This window comes from Ciconia boyciana, chromosome 6 (assembly GCF_034638445.1).
Source record: "Ciconia boyciana chromosome 6, ASM3463844v1, whole genome shotgun sequence".
NCBI classification, from domain to species: domain Eukaryota; kingdom Metazoa; phylum Chordata; class Aves; order Ciconiiformes; family Ciconiidae; genus Ciconia; species Ciconia boyciana.
In genome coordinates, this window is record NC_132939.1 from 30,407,057 (window position 1) to 30,434,157 (window position 27,101).

The 27,101-nt window shown below is 40.9% G+C and overlaps 1 protein-coding gene across 1 annotated transcript; it reads right to left on the reverse strand.

Annotated features, from left to right (window-relative positions):
• On the reverse strand, window positions 1-22,453 carry LOC140652927 (cytosolic phospholipase A2 epsilon-like). The gene is made up of 21 exons (XM_072864371.1): window positions 22,427-22,453; window positions 22,042-22,125; window positions 19,276-19,348; window positions 18,320-18,456; window positions 16,926-17,057; window positions 13,866-13,906; window positions 13,380-13,422; window positions 12,560-12,623; window positions 11,793-11,959; window positions 11,560-11,652; window positions 11,155-11,192; window positions 9,838-9,973; window positions 8,246-8,382; window positions 6,369-6,591; window positions 5,576-5,690; window positions 4,424-4,561; window positions 3,801-3,908; window positions 3,146-3,337; window positions 2,441-2,607; window positions 1,400-1,580; window positions 1-239 (listed from the first exon to the last, which is right to left on the reverse strand). The coding sequence occupies exons 1-21, from the start codon at window positions 22,451-22,453 to the stop codon at window positions 1-3; spliced, it is 2,535 nt and encodes an 844-aa protein (XP_072720472.1).
• Window positions 22,454-27,101: the final 4,648 nt, after the last annotated feature.

Here is a 27,101-nt window from a genome sequence, read left to right on the forward strand (position 1 = left end):
TTAAGAGAGTTTAGACGACTGAGGTGACGATCCGTTTTTAAATCGCTTCTTGCGTTCCACTGCAGTTCGCAAAGCCTGAAGAATTAAATGTTTATTATTCAGGATGTTGTAGCTGCACAGGTTCAGCAACTTGTTGAAGTTCTCTTCAGTATATGTAAGCAGACCAGTGCCATAGGGAGCAGTACAGTTGGACACATCTACTCTTCCCTGCTCCATCTCCGTGGGACTGCGCTCCACATCTGAAGTAAGAACATAGCAAAGTTCAACACAGCAATGTTACTGAGGTGGAAGACTCCTACCAGGCAATGTAAAATACACAGTAACAGCCACAAGAAACTGAATTATCTCCGGAAAATGGTTCAAGATTTAATTACTGTATAGATACTACATCTGCTGCATTAATAAAATCCACTACTCCACTGCTTGACTACAGTCACAGATGATCCGGAATTGACTGGCAGAACAACTCTTCCATGCAAGATGCTTTCCTTTCTAAATTAAAGTTTTCTGTCAGAATATTTCACTTTTGCAGATTTGGAATTTTGTATTTTTAACTTTTCCATCAGGTACTGAGATGACAGTTCCTTATTTAGCAACTGGTAGAAAATGACACCAGGAAGCTCCTGGATAGGGAATTCTCCCTCTCAGGTGGCTGAGATTTTAAGCACATGCAGCAGGACAAATAAGATGATGAACTACATGAGGTCTTTTCCAATAAGCTGGTACATGGATTTTTGTTCAGTTTTTGACAAAAGTGTCCTGAATCATACTAAATTAGCAACAAGAAAATTGGAGTTGATGCATGCAAAAGTATTTGTAAACTGAAACTGAATTTGCGAAGTAGTTTTTCTGGTGAAACAAACAAATCACTATTTATTCTGTTGCTGAACTAAAGAAAATAATCTGGCAACTTTTCAAAAATGACAGATATCAAAGCAGCTCATTACTCTGACAAATCATTTGCTTCATTATATGTTTTCAGCACTTCCTATTCTCAATTTTTTTTCATGTAAACAAAGTAACAAGAGGGTTCTAGCTCTGTTAACTACGTAAATATGGTATCTCATTACAAGACTGTTAAGTGACAGTGTTAGCTACCAGTGGATATAACTTAGTAGCTGCCTCCTGTCTTTTATTATCAAAGCCACACAAACTGTCCCAGATGCCAGATGAGGGGTTTTGCCTCAAGCTGCAACTATTCACGCTTTAAATTTTGAAACTCTTCAGTTCAATCCCTGATTAGTTGGCCAACACTATATCCATCACAACAGGACTGGGAATATGATAACTTAGCCAACTGAGAAGCTTGCCAGTCTCTTGTTTTAGAAGAGGAACAAATTCAATGGATAAACTGGATTTGAGAACCTTAAAAAATGATTGATTAATGCAGTTAACTTACTCGGTGCCTTGTATTTTTTGAAGGTATCACACACCAGTGGGAAATAGGCCAAGATTGGTGCCTCTAAGCTGTCCTCAAACACATAGCACTCCTTCAGGTTTTCCCGGTCTTCCTCGCTCAGCTCCGTGCCAGGGAATGGGATCCCATGCTCCAAACAGTACTCTGAGAATAGGTCCAGTGGCTGGTTCAACAAAGAGGAGAGTTGCAACACACAGGTTGAAATAAGGTTCCCAAGCCCCATAACTGATATTTTGCTGCACTAGGCAATCTGTGATTGATTTATAAGTTTACAAATAAAACTAACTATGCACTGGAACAAGCATACCATCTTGATTTTAATATATCCTGGGTAATAGAAATTTGGTTGATTTGCCAAGACTGTACATTTTTAAAGCAAGATTACTGTTTTCTGAAATTTATATGAAATTCAGATCATTTTTGTAATTTAGTGGACACAGTAGAGGATTTGGATCAGGAAATTTTGATTACACATGGTATCTCAGATCACGGGTTCTTGAGTGTTTGCATTCAATGCATCTAACAATCAATGTCTTCATGTCCTCCTACAAAGAAATTACATTAATTTCAATCGTATACGCCCCTCAATGTTTCTTCAAACACAGCAAAACGAAAGCCTGACAAACTTATGCAAACACCAAGAGCCAAACATAAAAGAAAAACTCCAAATTTTCATTCAAAAATAGCAAAATTATGTATTAACTAATTACACTGTAAAAGTTATTTAACTAACTATTGAGGAACTTGGTACCCCAATGACAAATCTGCACAGATACACAGAATAAGTAATCTTCTATGTGTCTGTGCCCATGTGTGTGTCCCAGAAAGCTACTGAAAATAGCCCTGATAAAGACAGTGACATTATGGTCACGGTGTTGAACAGTATCACTGATATGATAATTTAACTTAATAACAACCAGACCATTTTCGGGGGGGGGCGGGGGAGAGAGAGAGAGAGAAAGAAATGTGGTAATTCAGCTGCTGGAGTCATACAGATAAAGAATCACTACTTCAAAACATCACCAGAGTCTGTGATCCTCCGCTGTAATTTAAATGCAAAATGACATCCACTTTCCTCTCTGGCCTCAGAAGGGGCGGGCAGCTGGTGTTGATGAAGAAAGCTGTATCTACCAGCTTGAGGTAGTCACCCATTTCATTCAGCTGGCTGGGAGAAGAATCCAGCACTGTGTCTGAAAGTCAAAAACTTACGTTATCAATCAATTACTGCAGGAGCAAGTCCACTTTTTTTCCAAATCAGCATAACAAGGAAAGAAAGAAAAGACAGCCCACACTTATATTAGTCTTTGACACAAAGCCCACAGTTAAATATTTGTCTTTGACACAATTTTAGCATCTATAGCTCAACTCTGAGATCAGTAAGAGGGAGCAGTTCTGAGACTCAGCTTCATCCAAAGTTATATATTAAGCTGCTTTTTCAACTGGTGTAAATTTGTGGCTATTTAGCTTCAGTGGAAGCTCTAAGTCATTCTTTTGCAGCTTTTCCTAGGAAGAACAGAATTCAAGCAAGCCTGCTGTGGCTTCTCCAAGACAGAAAAAACACCAGCAGTAAATAATCTGGGGCTCAGCAAAACCAATTCCGCAGACATATTAATCAAATAATATTAATCAAAATTTGCCTCTATGCTAAAACTTATCAAATATTTGTCCTCAGCAAGTATCAGCACTCAAATCACCTTTAAAGATGCATCTAAAACAATTTACTATTACCTTTCCACATGCAGAAGCTCTCATTCTCTAAATAGTTGTTATGTAGCTGCAAGCCCTTGAGGAAATTATGGTAAGTTGAAACCACTGGCCGTCCGGTCATCATTTCTCGAAGAGTGCTGGAAAGGCGACCTTTGGGAATGGACAAGCAAGTTGTCTGTTCATGAGGATTCTTGGGCAGAGCAGGGTGTTCCTCTGTAGGAAGAATGAGAAGAGGGTATATGTCTGCATTTGTTTAGAGTGTTTCTCTGATACTCATAATAACAAAGAAAGAGGGGCTGGGCAGCCAAACCACCACGGCCCCGTCTGTGATGGGTGCACGCACCAACATGCAGACTGTTCTGGGCAGAGCTGGATTTCAGTGTCACAGCATCACCTTGTTGTTCCCGTCTGGCCTCTCCCTCCCCAAAGGACTCATGGTACCCCTCTCGTGACTAACAAAACTCCCCAGGGATGTTGCACAGTGAGCAGTGCAATGTTTTTTCCTGTTTTCCAGCACGACTCTTTCTCTCCTGGTTTTCCTTCATTCCCAAAGGCTTGGTGTCCCCTAACCCAGAAACAGGACACAAACCCAAACTCTTTACCAAATGTCAGGTTTCATTTCAGAGAAGTGTGAAGACAATGCAGATGCAAGTGAAAAGTAATCCAAATAACTAACCAATGTCATGCTCAGTGCCTCGGGTCCACCTGTGCCAGAAGTCCTCTGAATGACCCGAGAGGTAGACAGCATCCATAAAATTCTGGGAAAATATATTACTCCATGTGCCTTGAAATTAAAAAAAAAACAAACAAAGAAAAAAAACCCTAAAACATACTTAATACTACTTCGAATTTTTAGAGCACAGCTATGGCAACCTACTTGGATTCAGTCTCTGTGATTGTTTAAATCAGCACTGTTTCAGTTATGAAGTATTATGAATTTTAGTATGAATATCAAATTCCATGTCATTCCACATAATGCCTGGCTTATGAGTAGGCCATTTTAGAAACTTGTCTGTGTATAAAAGTCAGACCATGATTTTAAGTACTTCAAAAGATCAGTTCTAATGCGTGTGTTCTGTTTTGGTCTAACCTAAGAAGTTCAGCAAATTAATTGCATTTGTCTCAAGAATTTGCTTCCTCTTTTGTCACTTTTGGCTGGTTCATTTGAGATTTAAATTGCATCAGATACATTATCTGGTGTACTAGTATTACTACTTTCAGACCAGTAGTTATTAGAGGCTACCAGTGTAGCCAACTATGTGGTTGTAAAGGTGATGTTTTTCTGAGATAGTAAATCACCTTCTAAGAAGCAGATGCGGGACTCGGGGATCTTCTTCATCAGGTGACCCATGAAGAACTCACTACCAAAATCCTCTGAACGAACAAAGGCCCCGTATTTCAGGAAACCCACCTCGTAAGGTGTGAACTCCACCCACTCTGCAAATAAGGTATCAAGAAGGACTTATTGAAGCCACCTGAACACATGTAAAAATAACAGCATAGAGAATTAAAATCTGGAAGAACAAGGCCTGTAGCTTCAGCATGTTGGTGACAGACAGTTCAAACCACCATGTTTTGAAACAAACATATTTTCAATGTTTGCATGTTAGATTGGTGAATGCAAAAGCTAAATTCACCTCCTCCACTAACACTGTGAAAATCCATTCAGCTTTGGGTTCAGGTCCATTTCTGTACTAGGAAGAAAAAATTGGGGCTGAAAGTTCACCAATTGCTAAGGCCCTGTGCAAGATGTGTTGTTTTTAGTTCTTCTGAGTCAGCATGACACCAATGAAGCTACCCTTCATTCTTAGACTCTGATAATCACTGCCTTGTGAAGCTAAAAAAAAAACTCTGACCAAAATCCACCCAAACCTTGGCTGAACACACTGGGACTGCAGATTGTGCCTAGAAGCAGATGATCAGGTTCAGTTGCAGGTTCTCCTCCTTCGTTTGGGCCAGAAAACGCCCTGGAAATAGTTAGTGATCAGCATCACTGATCAGGGCACAGAGCATTGCCCCTCCTCAGATCCCTCTCTGGCTGCTGGGAGCTGCCTCCCACTCTCACTCCCCTCCACATCTTCCCTTCTCCTCCCCCAGCTCTTCACAACTCTCTTGGACTACTGCTGCCTGGGCAGGAACCCCAGCAGCTGAAAGAGGCTGTGAGGAGTAGGTGGGGACAAGAGAGAGAAAGAGCAGCAGTGGTGGCTCTCAAGGCTGCCAGCAAAAGGCATCTCCACCCCTCACAGGGCAGTGTCTTTGCACAGGTATCTCCCTACCGTAGTATTAGGATGCACGTTTTTCATCCAAGTCAGAACCCAGATGTGAAGAAAGAGGCAAAAGAAATTATTTAAAAGATTTATTAGCTTGGACTTACAGTAAAAGCTTTTGGCATTCACCCAGCATTAAAAGGAAACTCCTTAGATTTACAGAAGTGTGTATAATAATCATTACCTTTAAAATCCAGAGTGCTAAAGTCATCCTTGACATTGAGGGACAGGTATATGGGCAGTGGATTCTGCCCCTGATTTACTGTCAGTTGCTGATCAGAGAGTTTGTGAGTACTTTCCTGTTTATAAAGAACAGAAGTCATTGTAAAAGATGAACATGATGCATGGACTTAATACGGTATCTAAGCATGGACTATCAATGAAACATCTCATAAACCTCAGCAGATTTTGTTCTGTGTACTTCAGTTTTTTGACTACACAAATGTGTTCATCACACTTGCTGCGATGGTCATCAGCCTTCGCCAAAGCATTATCACTGATGCTTCCGGCAATCTTGGAATGGGGGATAGAGCGAAAATGTGAGAAACTTGTCTGCGCAGTCACTAGGATATGACTTGCTTCAAGGAAAGATAAAGATATTTAGCTACCTTGGAGGTGCTACAGATAAAAGTCAACCAGGCCGCATTTCATTCAATACAGCTTTGTTTGCTGGTATGGCTATATATTGCAATGTCTGAATTTAGCTCTATCAGAGCCACCTCTCCTCTGTGTGTTACTAGAATGCTCATTTGATCTGAAATTAAAGATGGAAAATCAATTTCATTAACACCTTGACTTTTTACATGCTCAGACATTTCCCCTAGATACCTACATTTTAGGCTTACTGTGTTATTTTTCTTCTAAAAAGCCAAAGAAAGACCCCTCAGAAGTTTTGAGAGCCTTTCCTATAACTGAATCCAGAATATTAGACATGAAAAGTTAGAAATCCTCTGGAATAAGGGATGGATATATAATACCTGATGATGTAGCATACAATCAATGAAGAGTCCCCATAAATCTGTAAAGGACAGCTTGTGCCCCTCTTGCTTTCTGTCACAAAGCTCCTTTTCATAATATTTCATATGATCCAACGAGAAACAGTGCAGCTTGCTCTTCATCACATGTTTCCTGATATCACCAATTGGCCCTCTGAGATCCTTCTGTGACCAATTTGCATCTTCATATAACTTTGCCATGGTCCTGGTAAAAAGAAACATACTGTGGTTCATCACTGGGTACATGTCAATTCATGGGCTTATACCACACAGAAGTGTTTTGCTTCAGGATATATGAGGCTCTCACCCTCCAACTTTTACATTGGAAGAGCAGTTCAAAGCTCAGGCAGAATTTAGACTATACAACGATATTTTTGCTGCAGGGATACATTCAAAATCATCCTAGCTTGTTTCTTCTGACTCAAAAGAGTAATAAAGCAACACCCATAACTTAACACAAGCTTGTACTAGAATTACCCTTTGATTGTCCAGGTTCAAGCTGCACCTTCTGTCTGAGGCCAGTTCCCTCAGCTGTTTCAGATGCTGTGTGAAATGTTAAGCAGGAGTTTAGCAGCAAACATTGCCCTGGACAAGTGCAAGAGCTCCTCTCCTTGGGCATGCAGCAGGCGGGTCACCTCAGACTTCTGGCACACACAGGGCCGGTCTGCTTGGGATTTCAGTTCCCAGAGTTCGGGCAGATTCCAGTCATCCCTTCTTATCCCCATCGCACTTGTTCTAGGTCTGTCTCATGTATCTTTTTAGAGCAGCCCTCCAGAGGCACAATGTTTTAAAGCCCTAGACCTCTGCTAGTCATGCAAGGCAGTCAACATTGTGTGCATGACACTCCATGTTTCTCAGGGCTTTTTTTTTAAATTCTCCTTTTCAGAGCCACGTAAGAGTTGACCCAGACAAATATTACACTCTTGTAATATTTGTAAGATTTCTGTGATTGTAAGATTTCTGAAGTGTTACATGCAACTAGATAACCCAAGAGATACACAAAGGAAGGGAGAACAGCATTTCCCTACTTTCATTTCTTCATTGCTCTCAAGCATGCTTGGGGATTGGGTCTGCATCCTGTCAGAGATTCAAATCCCCAGGACTCCAGCTGCATTGCTTCTCTTGCACATCTGCAGCATCTTCTCTGACTCATGATTAACATCTGATCTGTCTGCACTGGCAATCAAAAGGTTTACTTCTCCCCCCAGGAAGCAATCCCCATTTCTTACATTCCCAAGAAAATGCCAGCTTTTTGGCCTACCGAGCCCTACTCAGTCCCTTGTTGATAGCCATAAATAACCACTTTTCATTCAAAGTGAAACACCAAGACACCTCTACCCCCCATGTTAACATCGGAATCTTTTCTGCCAGGTAACCTGGAAATGAGAAATGGAGCTGAGTCATACACAGTTTTCATCAAAAAAATAACCACATTTCCCACCCATTCTCTGCATCAGGCACTGAGTTTGACAGAAACAAGTCCAGCCCCCAGGAGAACGCATAATGCATGGCAAGGCAGAAAGGCACGTGTCTGAGCCACAGAACAGCTGAGGGTGGGTTTGTCACCTACACTGAACTGCAGGGAGACAGGTAAACCGTCCTGGCTTGTGCTCTTTTCTTCTAGTTTCTGTAAACACTTCAGTGCAATTATAGAAATACATTAGTTCTCACTCAATTTGTTTCTTGTAGCTAGAAGCAAAAAGGGCTACAGCACTGAGCGGTCCCAAGAAATGGGTGAGCACCAAAAGGAAGCCAAGTCCCAGCGCCATGTTGAGTAAAATTCAGCAGCAAGGCAATATGCTTCACCAGGTTATCACTCTGCTAACACAAACGGCAAACACAAGCCCAACTCTCCTTACCATGTTGTGGCAGATAAACCACTGATGTACAAGACACAGTCCAAAACACCTAACTCCTGGAGAGCCAGAAGACTGCCAAACATAGCCGTCATGGACCGCACTCCCCCTGCTGTGGTCATGACTGCCACCACTGGCACCTGCTCAATACACAGAGGCACAGAGTTGTTCACCACCAGACGAAATAGAGAAGTGATGGGCATGCAACAAAAGTAACAGCAACACCCTGATTCAGGTAGGTTTGGATTCAATTCACCCTCTTCATGGCAGTGCTTAGGTGTGTGTTTGAGTTGTGTAAACTTTGGTGGGGCTTAGCGTATGCTGAAAGCATCTTCCTGATCAGTGATGCTTTGCTAAGTCAGAAGCTGTAAGGCATAATCTGTTTGTAGAGCATAATCTATTTTCAGATTTGTAAGGAGTCTTTTCTGGATGTTTTTCATTTTTCCTCACATCCTTCCCTCAAAACACATTTTAAAATCCTGAGTATAACTGAGGTCAGGGGAGCAGAGCAAAAACTGCCTGCATAATTTTTTCTAAGTTTATATACAACATTTGCTACTCTCCAGGCAGACAGTGCCAAGCTTTATAGATTTATTTTAACATCCTCTTTGTTACCCAGATTACCTCCCCCTTCCCTGACATCAACGCTATATGTAATTTGGTCTTCCTTTCCTCAGGGATGCAGCAATTCTCTTAGCCATCCTCCCTTTGCCCCATAGGTAGCACTTAACAAAAACCGAGACAACATATTTATTCAGGTTTAGGAACATATCTTGCCATTACCTTTAATCTTGTCTTCACTGTATTTTACCAACTACTTGGGGTTTGGGTTTTTGCTTTTTAATTAATACAACTCAATAACCCTTTATTCTCATTCAATAATAACAAGTCCTATTCTACTTGTTATTTAAGTTCATGAACACTTTGACTTGGTTGATGAATGCTGTCCTGCACACAGTATCAAGGGATGGGTGTGCAGAGCAGAGCAGTGGGGGAAGTCCCACACAGGCACGTTCTCCCAGTTGCAGAAGAGTGTCTCCCTGACTCTTGCTCCAAGCACCACAGCCCCATAAAAGATTACTGTCCTCCCGTAACAGAGCAGCTACCTCTGCGTCCAGGGATAACCAGGAGAGGAGAAAGAAAGAGGTAACATACTGAAAAACACACAAGACAGATGCTACTGTACCAGTGTGCTAAGGGAGAGTCACAGCCTTCCTCTGTGAGCCTTGTGTAGCAGCAGAGTACGGGAGAGGTGCTAAACTGAGGAGAAATGGTCTCAGTCCGAGCAACCAAATTTAACCAGGCTTGGTTGTACATATGTTCATCTCAACTAATACGTTCTTTGGGTGCCCCTGAGTGAGGGTGGAGGTTGGCAGAGAGTAAAGGAGCTATAACTGACCTCCCTACAGTTCGTCTTTTATCCTCTGGGCCAAAAAATCTTGGATATGGTCTTAGGTGCAAGTGACAATCTGGTCTATACATTTTAGTCTAGAAGATGTGGAAGAGCTATATGGGTAGTCATGCAGGTACATCACATCCACTTTGGTCAAAGTGGGACAGAATACTTTAAGTTCCCAAGTTGCTGTCCCACATACCTCATCCTCCTGCAGGTCTTCATCTAGATGAAGAACATTTTTCAGAGCAGCAGCAACCACCTTCTTCCTTTTACAGATGAAATCCTGCTCCTCAGCACACAGATCAAACCCCAACCGCAAATCTAAATTCTTGCGACTAGAGCACAAGAACAGAACAAGACATGTTACCTGTAAGCCATTTCTAGAGCTACTGCTTGAGACATCAAGCAAAACCAGCAACAAAAATAAACGAGTTTAAAGAAAGGCTACTTCCATGCACATGAAGGTTCCCCTATGCAAATGAAAGCACGTATATGGATATTACAGGCCCTGTATTTCTGTCTTCCTGTGGAGATTTTAGACCAGAATCATGTCCTGAACTATTTCACGCAATCATGAGGAAGTTAAATGAATCAAATTCTCTGCTGATGAAAAACAAGGAACATAACTGAATTCAAGCTGTTTCACATTGAGCTCTGAAATTTGGACACCTCTTCACATTCTCTTGCTATGTATGTATTTCCTGAAGAGCAGAGAAGGCCTAAGCACTTACTTAAATTTAACATGCTTTAGGCAAAATGACCCTAATCCCGTGTTAGGCTTACCTCTACTAAGAACTTGTGCTGTAAATACTTGAGTCAGAAGATGTTTCTTAAGTGTATCCCTTCATATCTGTACGTGATTATGAATATCACATGCATCACTAATTCTATAACTTCTCTTTTCATAGGGCTACTGTTTCAGTGGGTTTTCAGCCAAAAGGTTATTTTGTCCCTTCTGTGACTCATAATTAATATTCAGTAAAAACCTCTGATTTATCAAGTCTGCAATTAGTGCTTGCAATGTAGCTAATTAATCAGTAGGGGGTAATGTTGCCCTTCGGAAAAATCACTGCAAGCCAGTCAATAAATTAATTACTGTCTGCTTGTTTCATTAAAAAACGACCTGCAGAGGACTGGTAAATGCATAACGGTGTTAGAAACATCTTAGAAAAGTGTTACACATAAAAGTGTATGTATTATAGATAAAGGTTACAGGATAGAGGGATTCTTAAGTATCAAAATTAGGAAGCATCAACATTAGGAAAAACATTGTGACTGGTTATACCCCATGACTACCTACCATCTAGTGTATGCTGAACTCCTACCAACCAATTTAAAAGCATGTATCATTTTATTAACCGTTCCCCATATTTTAGTATTCTTTAACCAATTACAATCTTTATTCCTGGTTTCAAAATGAGCTAGTTTAAGCTGTAGCTTCCTTTCATCTAAAGATGATACTATGAAAGGATAAGAGATGGCCTAAGTAATCATTCAAAAGAAATAAAAGATTTACCCATCTCGTTCCTTCACAGACACTTCATAAGATTCACCCTGAGAATCAAGAATGAGAACACCGTAAATTTTAAACAGAATTGAAAGTTTGCAAAAGTGAGTTTTACAGTATTAGCAATTATTCAGATATATAGTCTAATGATAAATCTTTGGTCTCTTCTCAGGCCTTCTGAACACAAACATCACTAGGACCCTGCTTTTAAAATACTTTTAAAGCAATCAGCAATTCTGAATATGGTAGTTTTTCCCTGAATAATAGTTATACTCCCAAGTGTGTATGCAGAGCTGAGCGTACATATAACTCAGCTAGTACATTTTTAATAAAAAATTAATAACGGACCAGGTCTCACATAGATATAGCTTACACTTATTGAAATAATTCCAAATGCCATCAAAGGTTACTCACCCTCGTCACTGTCACTTTCTTTCCCAAGTCCAGAGAATGGAGAGGCACAGCCAGGGGACTACTTACTTCCATTTCCCTCCTAGCTGAACCATGCTGAATTAAAATGGGAAAAAAATTGTTATAAGGAGAAAATTATTTACAACCCATAAGTACAAATTTACCAAAGGGCTAACTCATCATGCTTTTCCCAAAAGTTACTTTAGGTGTTATCACCATCCACAAGCAAAACATACAGCACAGAAAAAATGCTCCTTTGGCAGGGTCATGTGCAGTCTGGGTTGACTGTGCTTGACGTAGTGGAACATGGTGGTTTCACTGCTTCCCCATCTGCAGCGAGGACCTATGGAAACATCCTGGGTTTCTTCATAGGATCCTTTCATTGTGAACATGAAATGTCTCCCTAAGAACAAGAAGCAAACCGCAGAGAAATGTTAACTGCATCTAGCCCTGAAAAATAACAAATAAAAATGCCCCAAATAAAGTTTCAGCCTTAGTGCAGTCAACATTAATTTGGGCCACAATGTTTTTCCTCCCCCATAATCAGTGTGAACAAGGGCCAGACTGAATAAGCAGCAAAAGGCCGGTGCAGCATTGCAATTTCTCCGCTGCCAAGCGATGGAGAGAATGTGTTATACCAGTGGATGCCACTAGCGTTCACACCCCCCGAGTTTCTACCGTAGTCTTTCCACTCCTGATAGTTGTGTCTCCCCTCTTTTACTTTCTGTTCTCATCACAGGTATTTCAGTTCCATCACACTGCAGTGATGTTTCTGAGTCTCCCAGCCACCTCCACAGTTTCCCTTAAGCTACACCATCACACCAGCTCCAGAGGATTCTCACTATTAGCAAGTAGGTAATTCACGAAACACCTCAATCCCCAAGCAGCCCTGATATAAACAGAGACTAATACTGATACAAACAGATCAAATATTTATCTAGATTCAGCTGCATCTCCCATGGCACAAAAGGCAGTGACAAACAATTTAAATCGATAACCTCACTTGTGTAAGGGCTCTTCATTTTTGTTTCATTCACATGTACTTCCAAACAGGAAACTTCACGAGACTGGAAGAGATAAGCAAAAAATCACCGGTCACAGAAACAGTTCAGGATCCTCACTGAGGATCTAGGGGTCCTGTAGAAACACCAGGCTTGGCCATGATGTCCTGTGAACATGAAGAAATTGCAGAGGCTGATTCTCTTGTATAAATCATGCAGGCAATACTGTGGTCAAGGGAACTAAGATAGCTGAGGATCTGTCCCATTAAATTTAAATAACATTAAATCCCCAACAGTTAACACAAGACATTTTTCTCCCCATCTAGGCCACGCTTTAACTTTTGTCTACAGAAGAGTGAGCTGAAGGACACCTACAACTCTGCAGAACTGGACAGATGGGCCTGTACTTCAATACCTTTGGGATGAAGCTGAAACTTCCCAAGAGAGTGCTGCACAGGAGGAAGTAGCAGCACAGGAGCATTGCACAGTACTTTGGACATGGTGTGAAAAGAGCCTTCAGCTCCAAGGTAGTCATTCAGTAATAAACTCTGCAGTGACACTGGATTCACTCCCTTCCCAAGTTTCCTTGTTTACTGCCATTTCATCAGTGAGCAGTTCACTGGCACTGTGGCAGAGCACTGGTCCAAGCCTCTCCCAACAGAGAACGCACAACAAGCATGACCGTATTCAAAACTTTACAACCACACCTGTGTCTCATCTGAAAATGAGTAAAGGCTATGCCTAAAGGCATAGTTCTTCCAACTACATCCTTCAGTTCTGCCCTACCATAAGATCATAAGCATAAAAAAATTAAACAATTACCACTAGTACGCCATTAGTAATGATGTTCTCAGATACACCTGGACTGAAAAGCAAAAAGGAAAAGGTTTATTTAAGAGTGGGTATATGAGCAGTAATCTTCTAAATGCAAATAGTTCTCTGAGCTCAGTTTTTCTATCTGCCAAGTGCCATCAGCACTTCTTTCACCTCCATCTCATGCTCACTGCCTGGTCACAGTCCCATAGCTCCTAGGGACACTCCCTCTTTCTTACCTCCCTTGATCAACATCATCTCTCCTTAGGCTGAATTACAAAATAAACACCCACCCTCAACTATAAATAGTAAGTGAGACTGTCACTCAGGGAGGGATTTCACCAGATTCAGGAGAGAAAAGCGATTATGGGGAAGATGCCCAGATGGGATGTCTGAGCACAGGTACATGGAGCCACTTCCCCAGTGCTGCACTACCACTCTCTAAAATGTGACATTTTCTGATGACAAATTCTGTAACATTTAGGCTTTACTCACATGTTTTCCAGTAGAAATTCCACTTCTAGTTCTTCCTGATTCTGAAAATAAGATTTATTTTTCATTTAAGGAAAACGAACTAATAAATCTTTTCCTTTGATAGAGCTCTGATGATTTTGTATAACACCTCCTTGCAAGGTTTTGCTATTCCCACACCCTCTGCATCATAATGTAAATGGACGGAGCCTTCTTTGGCCACCCTTTCATTTCATGTCTCTCCACTGCTCTACTGTTTACAAACCAACTGTCCTCCCCAAGGGGAAGAAGAGAGTAAGTATCATGGAACAGGGGGTGAAGGTCCCGTTATTCATTTATTAGTAGGATGAGACACAGGTCAATCAATGCCAAGGAAGGGAGGTACAACAGGTGAATCACGTAGGAGAACATACTCGAGAATAATTGGACCTAGGTGGTGAGTATGTCTGGGTTAAAACAAAAGAATTTGCAGAGTATAATGACTAAACATAAAAAAAAGGTGGGAGAAGAGACCAACTTGGAAAATGAAAATTGCCAGGGTGAAGGGAAGAAGAGAGAAGAGGGAAGACTGAAGCTGTGAAGGGGAATGAGGGAAAGAGCTCACAGGGGCCAAATCAAGATGAAAAAGGGGGAAAAGTGTAAGAGCAAGGAATAGCAACAGAAAAGAGTAACACATCAACAGTATAAGAGGGACTGAATAACTCTATTACTTTACTGCAGCCATTTGCTGGATCAGTCTGTATGGGACACAGCCAATGCAGGAAATACCACACAAAAACATATATCAGAGAGATCTTCTATATCACCCACAGGGAGGAAAGCACTAATTAGTGGAAGATATAAATCTCTTTCTGACAAGTGACGATAAAATTTTTTATTCATATTCAGAAGAACTAACCTTTACTGCCAAATATCCCTTCTGTCTGGCTGCGCAGCATACTTTAACTTTGTGAAGACACTGTGAAAACCATGCCAAGTCTGATAAGATAGCTGCCAAGGTAAAATCCCCACTACAGTAAAGGTGAAAAGTGAGTATTTTTGTATTTACTGGTTCATGTCAGTAAATGAGACATCTCAGCTGGCTTCTCTGAGAGCTGGATCTGTGGCATGTAACCCAGCACAGGTGGTTCTGCTTGCTTATTTCTCCCAAAGTCTCCGTTTCATGAGAATTAGGGTGGTTGCAACAGTTTTTAACAGAAGGCTGAGGGATGGACTTTAGAAAGCAGTCACCTTACAGAGATGCAAGACAGACTTTATCAAGCATCAGATTGTGACCAGTCTGTACTGTCCAAACTCACTGATGGCCTGTTCCAACTTTGTCCAAAGAACAGCAGAAACAGCGTTCAGGAGACCCTGGCTCGTAACATCTGCCTAATTGCGCCTGCCTTATGTTCCCGTCCTTCTTATGCTGTTGTACACACACTCACACAGATAATATTTCTTTTAAGTCCCATTCACATTTTTGTGTGTGAAAAACCTGGAGCAAAGCAATGGAAAGGCTTGTTAGACCACACAGTAAGAGGCACAGCAGGAAGCAACCCTGATGCTCTGACATTACCCATCCAGCCTCCTCAGCCCTCCTTTTGAGATACCTTGATAGATGAAAGAAATCATTATGGGCAGAGGTGGCAGTACTGCCTATTATTAAGGTTGCCCAGGCATGTTCCATTACTAAGTCACTTTTTTAAAACAAATTAACCCTAAGTGTTCTAAAAATCCATGTACAGACCATAATCCGTGATGCCTCATGGGCACCTGAGTAGGAGTCGTGATCTGAGTAAGGACGGCTTGACCAAGACGTTCCTGAGACACAGGTCACCTTGTCTTACCTCCCCAACTTCCACCTTGCTAAGCCAATGGGTTAAGCCAACTCTGCACATGCCTCAGAGCAAATTCACGGCTTGAATCACACCTCAAATGATCTCAGTCAAATGAGGCTTTTTCTAAGGAAGGCCGTAGCGAGCTGGAGCAGGTATATTGAAATCCTTAGTAAGGATTGGCTTTCTAGAAGACTAGTTAATAAACACTCTCCAAAGCAATAGTAATATAAAGAACAGGCAAGAGTGTTTTCCGGACACCCTGTCTGACACAGTGATTTAGAAATAAACAGAGCACACACAATTCCTAGAAACTGTAAAGTCAAGCCCTTGTCGGAAGTGTTAAAAAGCCCTGGTCTCATTACTACACAGCCTCCAAGCAGAGAAGGTGTTACATTTTGCAGAAAGTAATCTGAGTACATATTTTGCTCTCTTAAAAGATGGGTGTGATTTCTCCACCTGTCCTCTCAGCAACTTAACCCACCAAACATTTAATAAGAAATTCTTTATCCCCTCTTTAATACAACCAAACACAATATTCTTTGAGACATATGCAGCAAATAAAACTCCTAGGTCACACACTGACCTAGAAGAAAAGAATAAAATACTGAGGAGATTCTCATTCATGAAGCCCTATCCATTCTGTGCTGGCTCAGTCCCCATAAAAGAAATTTGTAACCCTGTAACAAAAGATCATAAACATACTTGCTGGGAATTTAAAAAAAAAAAAAAGTTGTTTTTTATCAGAAGGAGGAAAAAAAAAAAAAGATAGATTTTCATGACAATATATAGTCATTTACCAAACATATTGCCTGAAAGCACAGGGCAAAATCCCTGGTGAAGCTGACAGGAGGTACGCCTGGTGAGCTACTGGACAAAGGTCAGGGCAGCTGCCTGGAAAGGGGGCCAAGTTTGTTCCCATCCTGCTCTGTCAGTCTCCTACAACAGCGACGAGATGTCTAACCATCAGCTTCATCATTTTTGACTCTTGCTCTCTCTGCTTCTTTCAAAAGGCATTTTTGAAATCTCAAAAAAGATTCAGAATAGGAAAGCCATTTTGCATCTAATTGCAAATCACATGAGGGGTGACTGTTTCTGACCCCTCCTAAACCCTGAGCATGTAACTTCATGCTTTAATAAGGCCCTTTTAACAAACTCTTTTGTGTGTGAGAACAACTCTAATATAGGTAGTAACTTGCGACAAAATTCTGATCAAGAGTATTATTTTATCTGTCCACTTAATTTCACTCATCTTTTCATTTCTCACCTCTGGATTCAACTCAAAATTCAGGTGAACTTTTTCTCCAGGTTGGATTTTAGCTACATCAAAGCGAACAGTCAAAAGCTGGTCATCTGGTGTAAAAGTATCCTCATCGCAGACTGTCAGCTCCAGGATGTTCTGAGGAGAGAGGCAGAGAAGGATGTAAATGCCATATTCTGGGACTACTGAGTCCAAAAAGAAGGTCTAGCAAGAGTCAGCACGCAGCCCTCGCGTTGTTCAATGCGGCCAGACTCCTGCGACAGCGTGAAGCTCAGTTCACAGCCCCTGTGGCTCAGACTGCGAAGTCAGGGACTAACCCTAGAAGAGGTAAATCATCAGATATGGCAATGACCAAGAGCTCAAAAGAAAGGCGACATAAGTGACATGCCTGATGGTAACATGCACTGGACAGAGCAGAGATTACACATGCTGTTCATCAGATCCTTTGTGGATTCAAAATTACTATCCTGAGAAATTTTGGCATATCAGCAGAAAGTAGTAATAGAGGGCAAACTCTTAGCCCTTTACAAATGGAAGGTAAAGCACATTAAAAAACTCTTTTAACAAGATTTAAATTGTAGTGACTCCTCTTGCAATTCCTCAGGGCTCAGATTACCCATAGCAGCGTGAGAAGATGCATCACTATCAAGCCATAGGAAGCTGACCCCACGTCTAGACCTTGTATCACTTGCACTCTGACCGCTAATCTATTTCTGCTAACTCTACAAACACTTTTAACAGTTTTTTACAACTGCTCTGGGACAGAAAGAAGCATTCAACTTTATTCCAGATGATCCATAACCCTCTGAGCTTACACTCATTCAAAGCATGGGATAGGCATGGTTCCATTATAAGTCTGTAAGTCAGACTTATGGTTTGCTTTCTTACAGACTATTAGGCTTTTGAAAATATGCCTGTTTAATGACGGAATGGTTAGTATGAAAAGATATTTTTAGGTTTTTAAAAAACAGCATATAGTTATGGTACCTCTTATAATTTACAAACAGCATCACTGTTACTGTATAAAGCAGGTATTACAAGCTCATGGCAACATACAGGAAAAATGCCTTCGCAGTTGCTTATAAGAAAATATAACTAATCCTCTGAAGAGTTTATAAAACCTCCCATCTAATTCATTGGGTTCTAGTGCTTAGAAGACGACAGAGACCAGTCAGTGTACCAGAGAATCCATACCAAGGCTTAAATATTTACTTGCTATTAGGAAACAGCATCTCTCATGCTGTCTCTGACGCTTTCTTTCCGTTACCATCCTATTCCTCAGCATAACTGAGTTCAAGCCTCTATGTAAGCCTCAAGGCTCTCACAAAAAGTCTGCACACAGGAGGTGAAGGTATTTCCTTTAGAAAGCATCTGCTCACTATCACAGGTGCAGATCCTACCTTTACTTCACTTTGTATCATGAAGTAGAAAGTTTCATTCCAGACAGGGTTTCTACAGTTGCGTACAGTTCTTGTCCGGGCTTCCCGACGTGAAGCTGTTGGCAGCCACAGCTTGATATAGCAATCAGTTTGGCTCACTGTGTTAACAAGAAGATGCATAATTAGTACAGCAGTACTTTTTTATGATTTCTTTTGCCCAGTCAGGGGAAAAACGATTAACCTCTGAGGAGTCCTAAATATTTCATTAGACCCAAAGGAAAACAACCTGGGTTTAGAGTTATTTAACTTTTCTATCTACATTTATGTCCATTCCAAAAAAAAGTCAATTTTAAACCACTAATTTTATTTGAGTACAAAAGCCATAATATTCAGTTTCATCAGTACTGAACTGAAGTATTCTGGCTCTTCTGATTTTTTAATTCTATTTTCAAATATTTGCCAGGCTCCAAGCAAATTCATATACGACTTCACTTCCTGAAACTTCACTTTTTTAAAAAAATGAATTTAGTTTTGGGGATTTTTTGACCTGGTTCTAATTGTCATGCACAAGTCATCCACAGTGATATAGCAATGAAGACAGAAACACAGCAGCACCCAACACAACTACTGATTTTTCCTGTATCTTTCACAAAGGTGCCCCTTTCAGAAGGGAAATGGGCAACCTGTGGATAAAGGGGCACTGAAGAGCTGGGGAAAGGGAAATATCATGGAGCAGCCGGTGAAGGGAAGGATAACTTCTTTCCTGACATAGAATTTCTATTCTATTTCATTTCCATTGTTAACTGTTTTCTAAATTATTTTAATTGAGTCTAAATGAAAATAAAAACAGATACAACTTCTTCAGCCAAAAAAACTTGGACATTACTGTAATCCAAGCAACAGATGTACAAGAGCATTAAATTCAGGGGACAGTGATTTTCTTGCTAACCTATAAACATGCCATCAGTGATACTTACACAGATCTGCTTTGCGGAGATTTCTCAGGCTTATAATTTTTACAGTAAGCCAGCACAACTGAGGCATTTCTGGCTGCAGAACAATGAGAAAAATATCTTAATTATTAGCAAATAACTCAGATATAACTAACACAGCCTATCCTATAGCATAGCAAAGGCCATTCTCTCATTAATGCAGTGAATATGTTTTCGTTTTAATTATTTGAGACAATTTCTGAGAAGAAATTCTTTCTTGTGATTTGACACCATATAAAGTCAGATTCCAGCTATGTTTACTAACCAGTTGTGTTTAAGATTAAATTTTCTAGAGATTCAGGTTTTGGAGGTTAAGTTTTGATGCAGGGAGTAGTAAGAAACACCACAAGAGAGTTTTCACAAAAAATGTCATTCCATAATTGCCCCTGTAAAACCCAACTACCTTCAAACTACAGCGTTTGCTCCTCAAATTTCAGGCTGAGTGCAACAGATTACAGCACAGCACTTCCCCGTGTGCTGGCTTGGGGACCATGGGACGCCCGCTTTCCTCTGGCAGGGACTGCTGCCCATCTGCCACGTAACATTACTGCAGAACAGGACAGATGACTGGGGCATTATAAAATGGAGGGTAAGATATCACTGCTACTGGCCAATCTGGCTGTGGGATATGTAACACTATAACATCCTTCCCCATACCAAAATGCCTGACCCTTAAAAGGAAATAAATCACTAAAAGAGGGAGAGAACGGTTCTAGAAGTGAACAGCCTAGTATGGGACTCCAGAGCTCTTCAGTTACACCAGCAGGAGGAAGACTGAAATCAGAGGCTTGGGGTAAGCATTCTTCCATTTCACACGCAGGTCCAGCTCCCTAGAAGGCAGCTCCAGCATTTCACTGCAAATTTGACATGACATAAGGCAGAACCAGCTGTATTTTTTTTAATTTTTTTTTTTTTTGTCTCTGTGTAACACTGAGCAAAGATAACCTGTCATCCATAGATAGGGTCTACATTAATCAAAATGAAACTATGTTACCACAACATGCAGAACTGATATATGTACATAAACCAGGAGCTGGAGGAAAACCAGAACTGAAGCAAGCATGAATCACAAAATCTCTAAACAATGTAAGAAAATGGAAAATTGCCAACACAAACCAAATTACAGATTTGATAGGATGAGAGTAAAATTGCCAGTGTGTTAGATTACGCAATTAAACACAAAGAAGCAAGAATAAAAGTTATAATTGCATATGAATGCACATACACACAAAAAAAACCCAAAAGCACAAATAGATCGTTCAGAATGCCCTATTTTATTCAGGACTTTTGCATAATAAATTATTTTTAAAATATGTTCGCATGGAAAACACTAGGCTGACCTGATTGATTCACCAAGGAGAAGCACTGAGTTATAGCAATATATTGACATCCCATAGTGTAGGGCTCTACAGGGGAATAGCTTGAAGGCTCCACAACCCTCTCCATTTTTTGTTTTCTCCCTCCACTCCCCATCACAGCTACACACAACCCTATACTTGGTTACAGGAAAAACAAGACAATCTTGAAGAACCTCAGAAGTGAAATACTACATACAGAAGCAGTAGCTCCATTAATTAAATTGAAAGCAGCAATTAAATCTTCAAAGCATCATGATTTCTGAGAAACTGTCTCCTTAGGACCTCCCTGTGTACCTCTTATTTTGATACGCCAGTGGCCTGACAGGAGCAGATTAACCATCTAAAAAGCAGTAAGTCACCAGGCTACATGCTATTTACAACCCACTGGAAAAACTCTCAACCCAATAGTTTTATCTCAGAAAGTGCCATTTGAACAAAACCAGCAGGTTTGGAAGAAACCCATCAACCTCAGCAGAATTTTTGGCAGCAACGTTTCTGGAGAATGAGAATGGAGTAGATGATCCGAATTGCTGAAAGCTCAACTTTTCATCCCAAATAGAGAGGATTAATTTTTCACCCTCAGCTTTAGTGCCATCCATATCCAGGAGTTTGAAGAAAACTTATTAATGAGATGCCTGAAGTACTAAGAAAATACGCAGACGCAAAACCAATTATTATTCCATAGTGCTAGCAGGTAGTGAGTTTGCTGCTCTCCCAGATCTAGCAAAGAGTTAGCCTCATACCTTCTGCACTGAATACAGCTAGGGAGCAGATTCAGGAAACTCGGGGGGGGGAAACACAACATACAACTTTTAGGGGTTTTTTTAAGTTATCATTTAATATCATTTCAACCAGCCATTATTCAGAAAAGGGAAAAAATGTTATATATGCCATGTGTCTCACATTCAGTACCTTCCAACATCTTTTACCAGTTCAGTTTCATAAAAATTAGTGTTCAGAATTATATTAAGTGGCAGACACTGAATAATCCATTTTATCTGCTGATCTGCCTCCATAAAGCAAAGGAAAAACAATTTGAAGACTGAGCCTTTGGTGTTATGAGGTACAACTACCGTCATATAGTGATGTCACAGTAAAATCAAGACTAAAATCCAGCTCTCCCGGTTCTTTGCCCAGCATCTAAACCACAAGTTCATCACCTTCCTCACCTTCCCAACCCCTAAGTCATAGTGAATATTTTCCACTCTAGAGCGCACACTCACAGAAGAAACAAATATTCCCTTAACTAACCATTAGAAATATCACCTCTCATAATAACAGTTAAGCTTAGGGAGAGATGGGAAAGGCTGATGGAAGACTACAGGTAGCATGGCCATTGTTCATACCCTGCAGCCCGCTCCTTGCAACCCAGAAGCTGCCCTCTATACAGTACCTCATCTTCAGCGCTGTGTGGTCTTTCACGATTCCTCCTCCCGATTCCAATCTTCCTGTGCGGGTTTGCTTGGATGAACCAATCCTGGGGATAAGGAGCCAAGAGAGGGGCCAGTGATGAAACCCAGCAGTCAACAATTCCTAGTTTTCAGTTTCTACTCAGATTCACCATGGCAATAGCAGGGGGCCCTACCATTTCTCCTCCTCATGATGGGATACATCTATATCTCACCAAGATCAACTATCTGCTGCTCTTACGAATAAACCTGCCCACTGCAGACCCGTTTGACATTTAAGGATCAAAATTCCCCAAGCATTTGCTTTTGATGAATCTCAACCAAGATAGCCAAACAGATCCTCCTGCCCCAGTGCTGATTTTCTCTTACCAGAGGTGAATAGGCTGACGATCCCATTAGTCTCTCTGTTTCATAAAAGACAACACTGTAATGGTCCAGTCTGTATGTCTCACAGCTGGCAGGTGCTCGTGGACCATGCTATTTTCCAACCAACTGAGGCAGGGAAGAAAAGCTGTATAGATTGACTCATAGCTCCACCTCCCACTGATTTCAAAAGCACAAATTATGCACTTGTTCTGTGCCACATGAAGATTTTTTTTTTTTTTAATACCACAGTGATTTAGGGAAAAGGAGGAGATGGATCAAACATTTTATCAGGCTAATCCCAAAATAAAATAGTTATCCACCACTGTAAAGTTTTAATAACCACACACAGAGGGATACCCTGGAGCAGTTGCAACCCTCACAAACTAGAGAAGACCTAACAGAACATGGCAACTACTGATATCTACCGTTACTTTCTCTGGTCCTAAAATCCATACCTGCGCTTTGGCAGCACCAAGTGGGGTGATCTGAACATCCGAACAGCAGCATTCCAGCTCCTACCGGCTCCCCCAGCCAGGAGCACAACTGCAAGGGTTTTCGCCAAGTTCACTACAAATTACAGCTGTAACGTGGAAGTTGGGTCTCATGGGCAGTGGCAAATAGTTAAACAGCTTGTAGCTTTTCTTCCCTCTTATTTCTGTTACATAAGGGATGTGACAGGGTAAGCAGAGCCAGCAGGAGCTTTTGTTATTGAAACGTTTTTTAGTGAAAGTGCTGCTTTCAGTTAAATTATGTTAGAAACCCATACAAGCTTTAATACAAATAACTACATACGAACCTTTTCCAAAATATTTAAACATTCATGTTAAAATAGTCAAGTCTGGTTTCTTTTTCATTTTAGAATAATTTCACATTATTTTTCTGCAATAACACTCAATACATAATAACAAAAGTACCTAGTACCATTACTAAAATACTAAAATATTACAGAATCCAGCTATTGCATTAAACATTTTTAAAATCACTAAAACCAGCTATTATTCAATAGTGATAAATTTTAGTTAAAATAAGTTTTTTTTAAACTGTTTATTTTACTTTTTAGAATTCCCAAGTTTCTAAGTCAGACAGAAAACCCCTTTTTGAAGCAGCAGGACTTCTTATGAAAAAAAAAAATCTGACTTTCAACCATTTCTAATGAAAATATTTGACTATTCAAACTGTCCTGTAGAGAAGAGCTGCCTTAGATAAAGTTTCAAATTATCATTATAATTAGTCTGGTCTTTCATAGACTCAGGCATCGAATACATAGAAGTTCCTGCTTTAGGTTGTACGATCATTTATGCAAAAAAGTGTGATGAGTTCACAGCTACAGGTTTTTTGTTGGGTTGTTTATTTATTTCGTGGAGCAGTCTTATTACAAGAGATATCTATTTCACTTTGATTATATGATAATGACCTTGAAGTAACACTACCTGATTTGAAACAAGAGATTCAGCTCATGCTGTTAAAATGCTGAACACGACAGCCGTCGCATCACTTAGCTCAGGCTCTGAAGTCATTTTATGGCTCAGTTTGATGACAGTGGATTCTCTCCAGCTCTTCAAGAATAAAAGTTACCCATCCAGTTAGATAATATGCCATGCTCACCACTCAACTCCCACCCTTTCCACAATCTCTGCATTTCAGCCTTTTGCGGATTTCATAAATTAAATTAAGCAATATTGACTGTTCAAGCAGCTATGTCGCTATACTATACATGCTTGATCTGCACATCACAAGAAAGAAGAAATCCAGCTAAACAGCTCTCCCATGCAAAAGCAGCTATAGCCCAGCATTAATAGGAAGTTACCTGATAACGTGATATTGTGCATCATGAACGGTGGTGCAGGTGAGTCAGAAGTCAGGAAGCCGCAGGCCAGAAGGCAAGATAGTATTTCACCAATGCCATTATAACAACAGAAGCCTTCAACAGTACTATTTGCATGGCAATATGAGGTCTGGAGTCACAGAGGCACTTAAACTGGGCCACGTAACTTGCAGCACGGGTGCCTGGGGTGGCAGAGGAGCAGATCACTTGCAGCAGCACCAGCACAGGCTCTGCAGCCTCTTGAGACTCCCACTTGCGGCCAAGATCCCAGGTCAATTTTGACACAGACTCAGAATCACTTTCCTCTCACAGAAATTTGAGACTGATAATCAGTGATGTCTCCAAATTCTCACAGGGTTTCTACAGCTATTTAACATCTAATATAAGGCAAAGGGGGTAAAGCCCTCAGAGTCTGGCACACAAGCCTTGCAATATTGCTTACTTCTGATAGAAAGGTGCTGTGATAAAGAGCCAAAGAGACCTCTTGATCTGAGCTCTGATACACCATTGCAGCCACAGGACCCAACTTTATTTCTAAAAATACTAATGATTTTGTTCTTCATAACCGCCTAAACAAAAGCTGTCTGGCACCATCTCTAAATACCAGACATCGTTTACATGACCCAAATAAAGCATCCCAAAACTGAATCATTCATAATCCCTTTTTGACCTAAATTCTGACAAAATCTGAAGTGACGGTGATTGAAATCCATAAGAAATTAGGTCTTCATGCAATTTTCAGAGCATCTGTTTAAAGCATTTGGGTAAGATGAAGAAGAAGAGACATGAAGCTGCATTTCCTGCTTTGATAATACAGAGAAGACCACAGGAAACATCTTTCTTGTGGGACAATAACAAATAATCTCTTTGACTTAATATTGTCTGTTGCACATAATTTGCACAATTGTGTTCATATCCTGTTAGAATTAAAGTTTTGTTCTAATACATGATTCACTATGACCAGAAAGAAATATTCACACTCACATTGCCAATTTAGGCGTTATATACCAATTAGTTGCATCAATTTTCTCAGGTTATTTCATAAGTACTTCAACACAATCTGAGGTGAATTCACACAAGTGACAATGACAACAAATGCACAAGCTGCTTTATGTTATTGCTGAGGAGACAGCTCCCGAGGACTGAATTACTCAAGAGCACCTTCCTCTCAGACAGCACTACTGGAGTCAGCCCATTCACCGCTGAGGGAATGCGAACTCACAGCACCCAGGATCCACCTGCATCTTTAGCTCAGACCAGAAGACATCACCTATTTATCACTAACTCATAGGAGACAGGGTGGTCCCACAGAAGAGGCTCTAAAGTGGGATCTACACCACCAGTCAAGCATGCGATTGTGTGCATGGGCTAACAGCCTCCAGGCAATAGAATTTATCATGCTCCTAAAGCAAAAGAAGAAAAGACCTCAAGACATCTTCAGTGCTTGTTCTTTATTGATACTCACTTTTATTACTTTTTTTATTACAGCTGCGGGCTTTTCCTATGAAGACATGGGAGGACAGAGGTAAGTATTGAGTATGAGTTTGTAATTGTGGCTGAGTCACCACCACCAGTTAATGAAAAGAAACAGGGTAAAATGTTCTCTGGTAGCACCTAAGGGCTGAACTGCTCTTTGGAAGAGCCCAACTCTCTCCAGTGACTACAATTATCATCTTACACCAGTCTGACACTTTAGTTATTTACCTAGAGCTTAGAAGCTTGCTTCCCTCCCCCATTATTACTTTGGAAAGCATTTATACACAGTACAGCAAAGGAGGGCAGCTAGTAGGTGTGAAGCAGCAGCATCTATGAAGTATTTTAAAAAGCCCACTAACAATGACCTAACTATTCATATACTTTATCTGGAGACTTACTTATGCATGGCCAGCAGTGTGCCCAGGTGGCCAAGAAGGCCAATAGCATCCTGGCTTGTATCAGAAATAGCGTGGCCAGCAGGACTAGGGAAGTGATTGTGCCCCTGTACTCGGCACTGGTGAGGCCACACCTCGAATGCTGTGTTCAGTGTTGGGCCACTCACTACAAGAGAGACACTGAGGTGCTGGAGCGTGTCCAGAGAAGGGCAACGAAACTGGTGAAGGGTCTGGAACACAAGTCTGATGAGGAGCGGCTGAGGGAACTGGGGTTGTTTAGCCTGGAGAAAAGGAGGCTGAGGGGAGGCCTTATCGCTCTCTACAACTATCTGAAAGGAGGTTGTAGCAAGGTGGGTGTTGGTCTCTTTTGCCAAGTAACAAATGATAGGACAAGAAGAAACAGCCTCAAGTTGCACCAGGGAAGGTTTAGATTGGATATTAGGAAAAATATCTTCACCAAAAGGGTTGTCAAGCATTGGAACAGGCTGCCCAGGGAAGTGGTTGAGTCACCATCCCTGGTATGTTGCTTAGGGACATGGTTTAGTGGTGGACTTGGCAGTGTTAGGTTTACGGTTGGACTTGATCTTAAATGTCTTTTCCAACCTAAATGATTCTATGGATGTAAGACTGGTTGGGGTCTTCTGTCAGCTGACCTTGCAAGCAAAACTTTGAATCTAGCAGCAATACTCAAGCAGGCCTGATACTTGAACTCCACCATGGATATAAAGGAAGTGTCATAGTGTCTCAAGCAGAGGAAATTAGGTCTTGGAACATTTAGACTGCAGTAGATAAATCCCAAAGAATATTAAGCATAAGGTAAAGCGTAGCCTGCAGTCTATGGATTTGTTGCTCTTACCTGACTTACAAATAAATCAAGTAAAGGGATACATCAACATAACTATAATAAACTGTGTGGCTTGACTCCAGCCAGCAGCTAAGCATCCACACAACTGCCCACTCACTCTCCCCCCAGCAGTAGTAC

Coding starts and splice junctions, on each gene's coding strand:
- LOC140652927 (XM_072864371.1), bottom strand. CDS start 22,453: ATGGGATCGTCAGCCTATTCACCTCTG. Junction 22,126..22,426: donor CGTCAGCCTATTCACCTCTG/GTAAGAGAAAAT, acceptor CCTTATCCCCAG/GATTGGTTCATCCAAGCAAA. Junction 18,457..19,275: donor TCTCCGCAAAGCAGATCTGT/GTAAGTATCACT, acceptor TTGTTAACACAG/TGAGCCAAACTGATTGCTAT.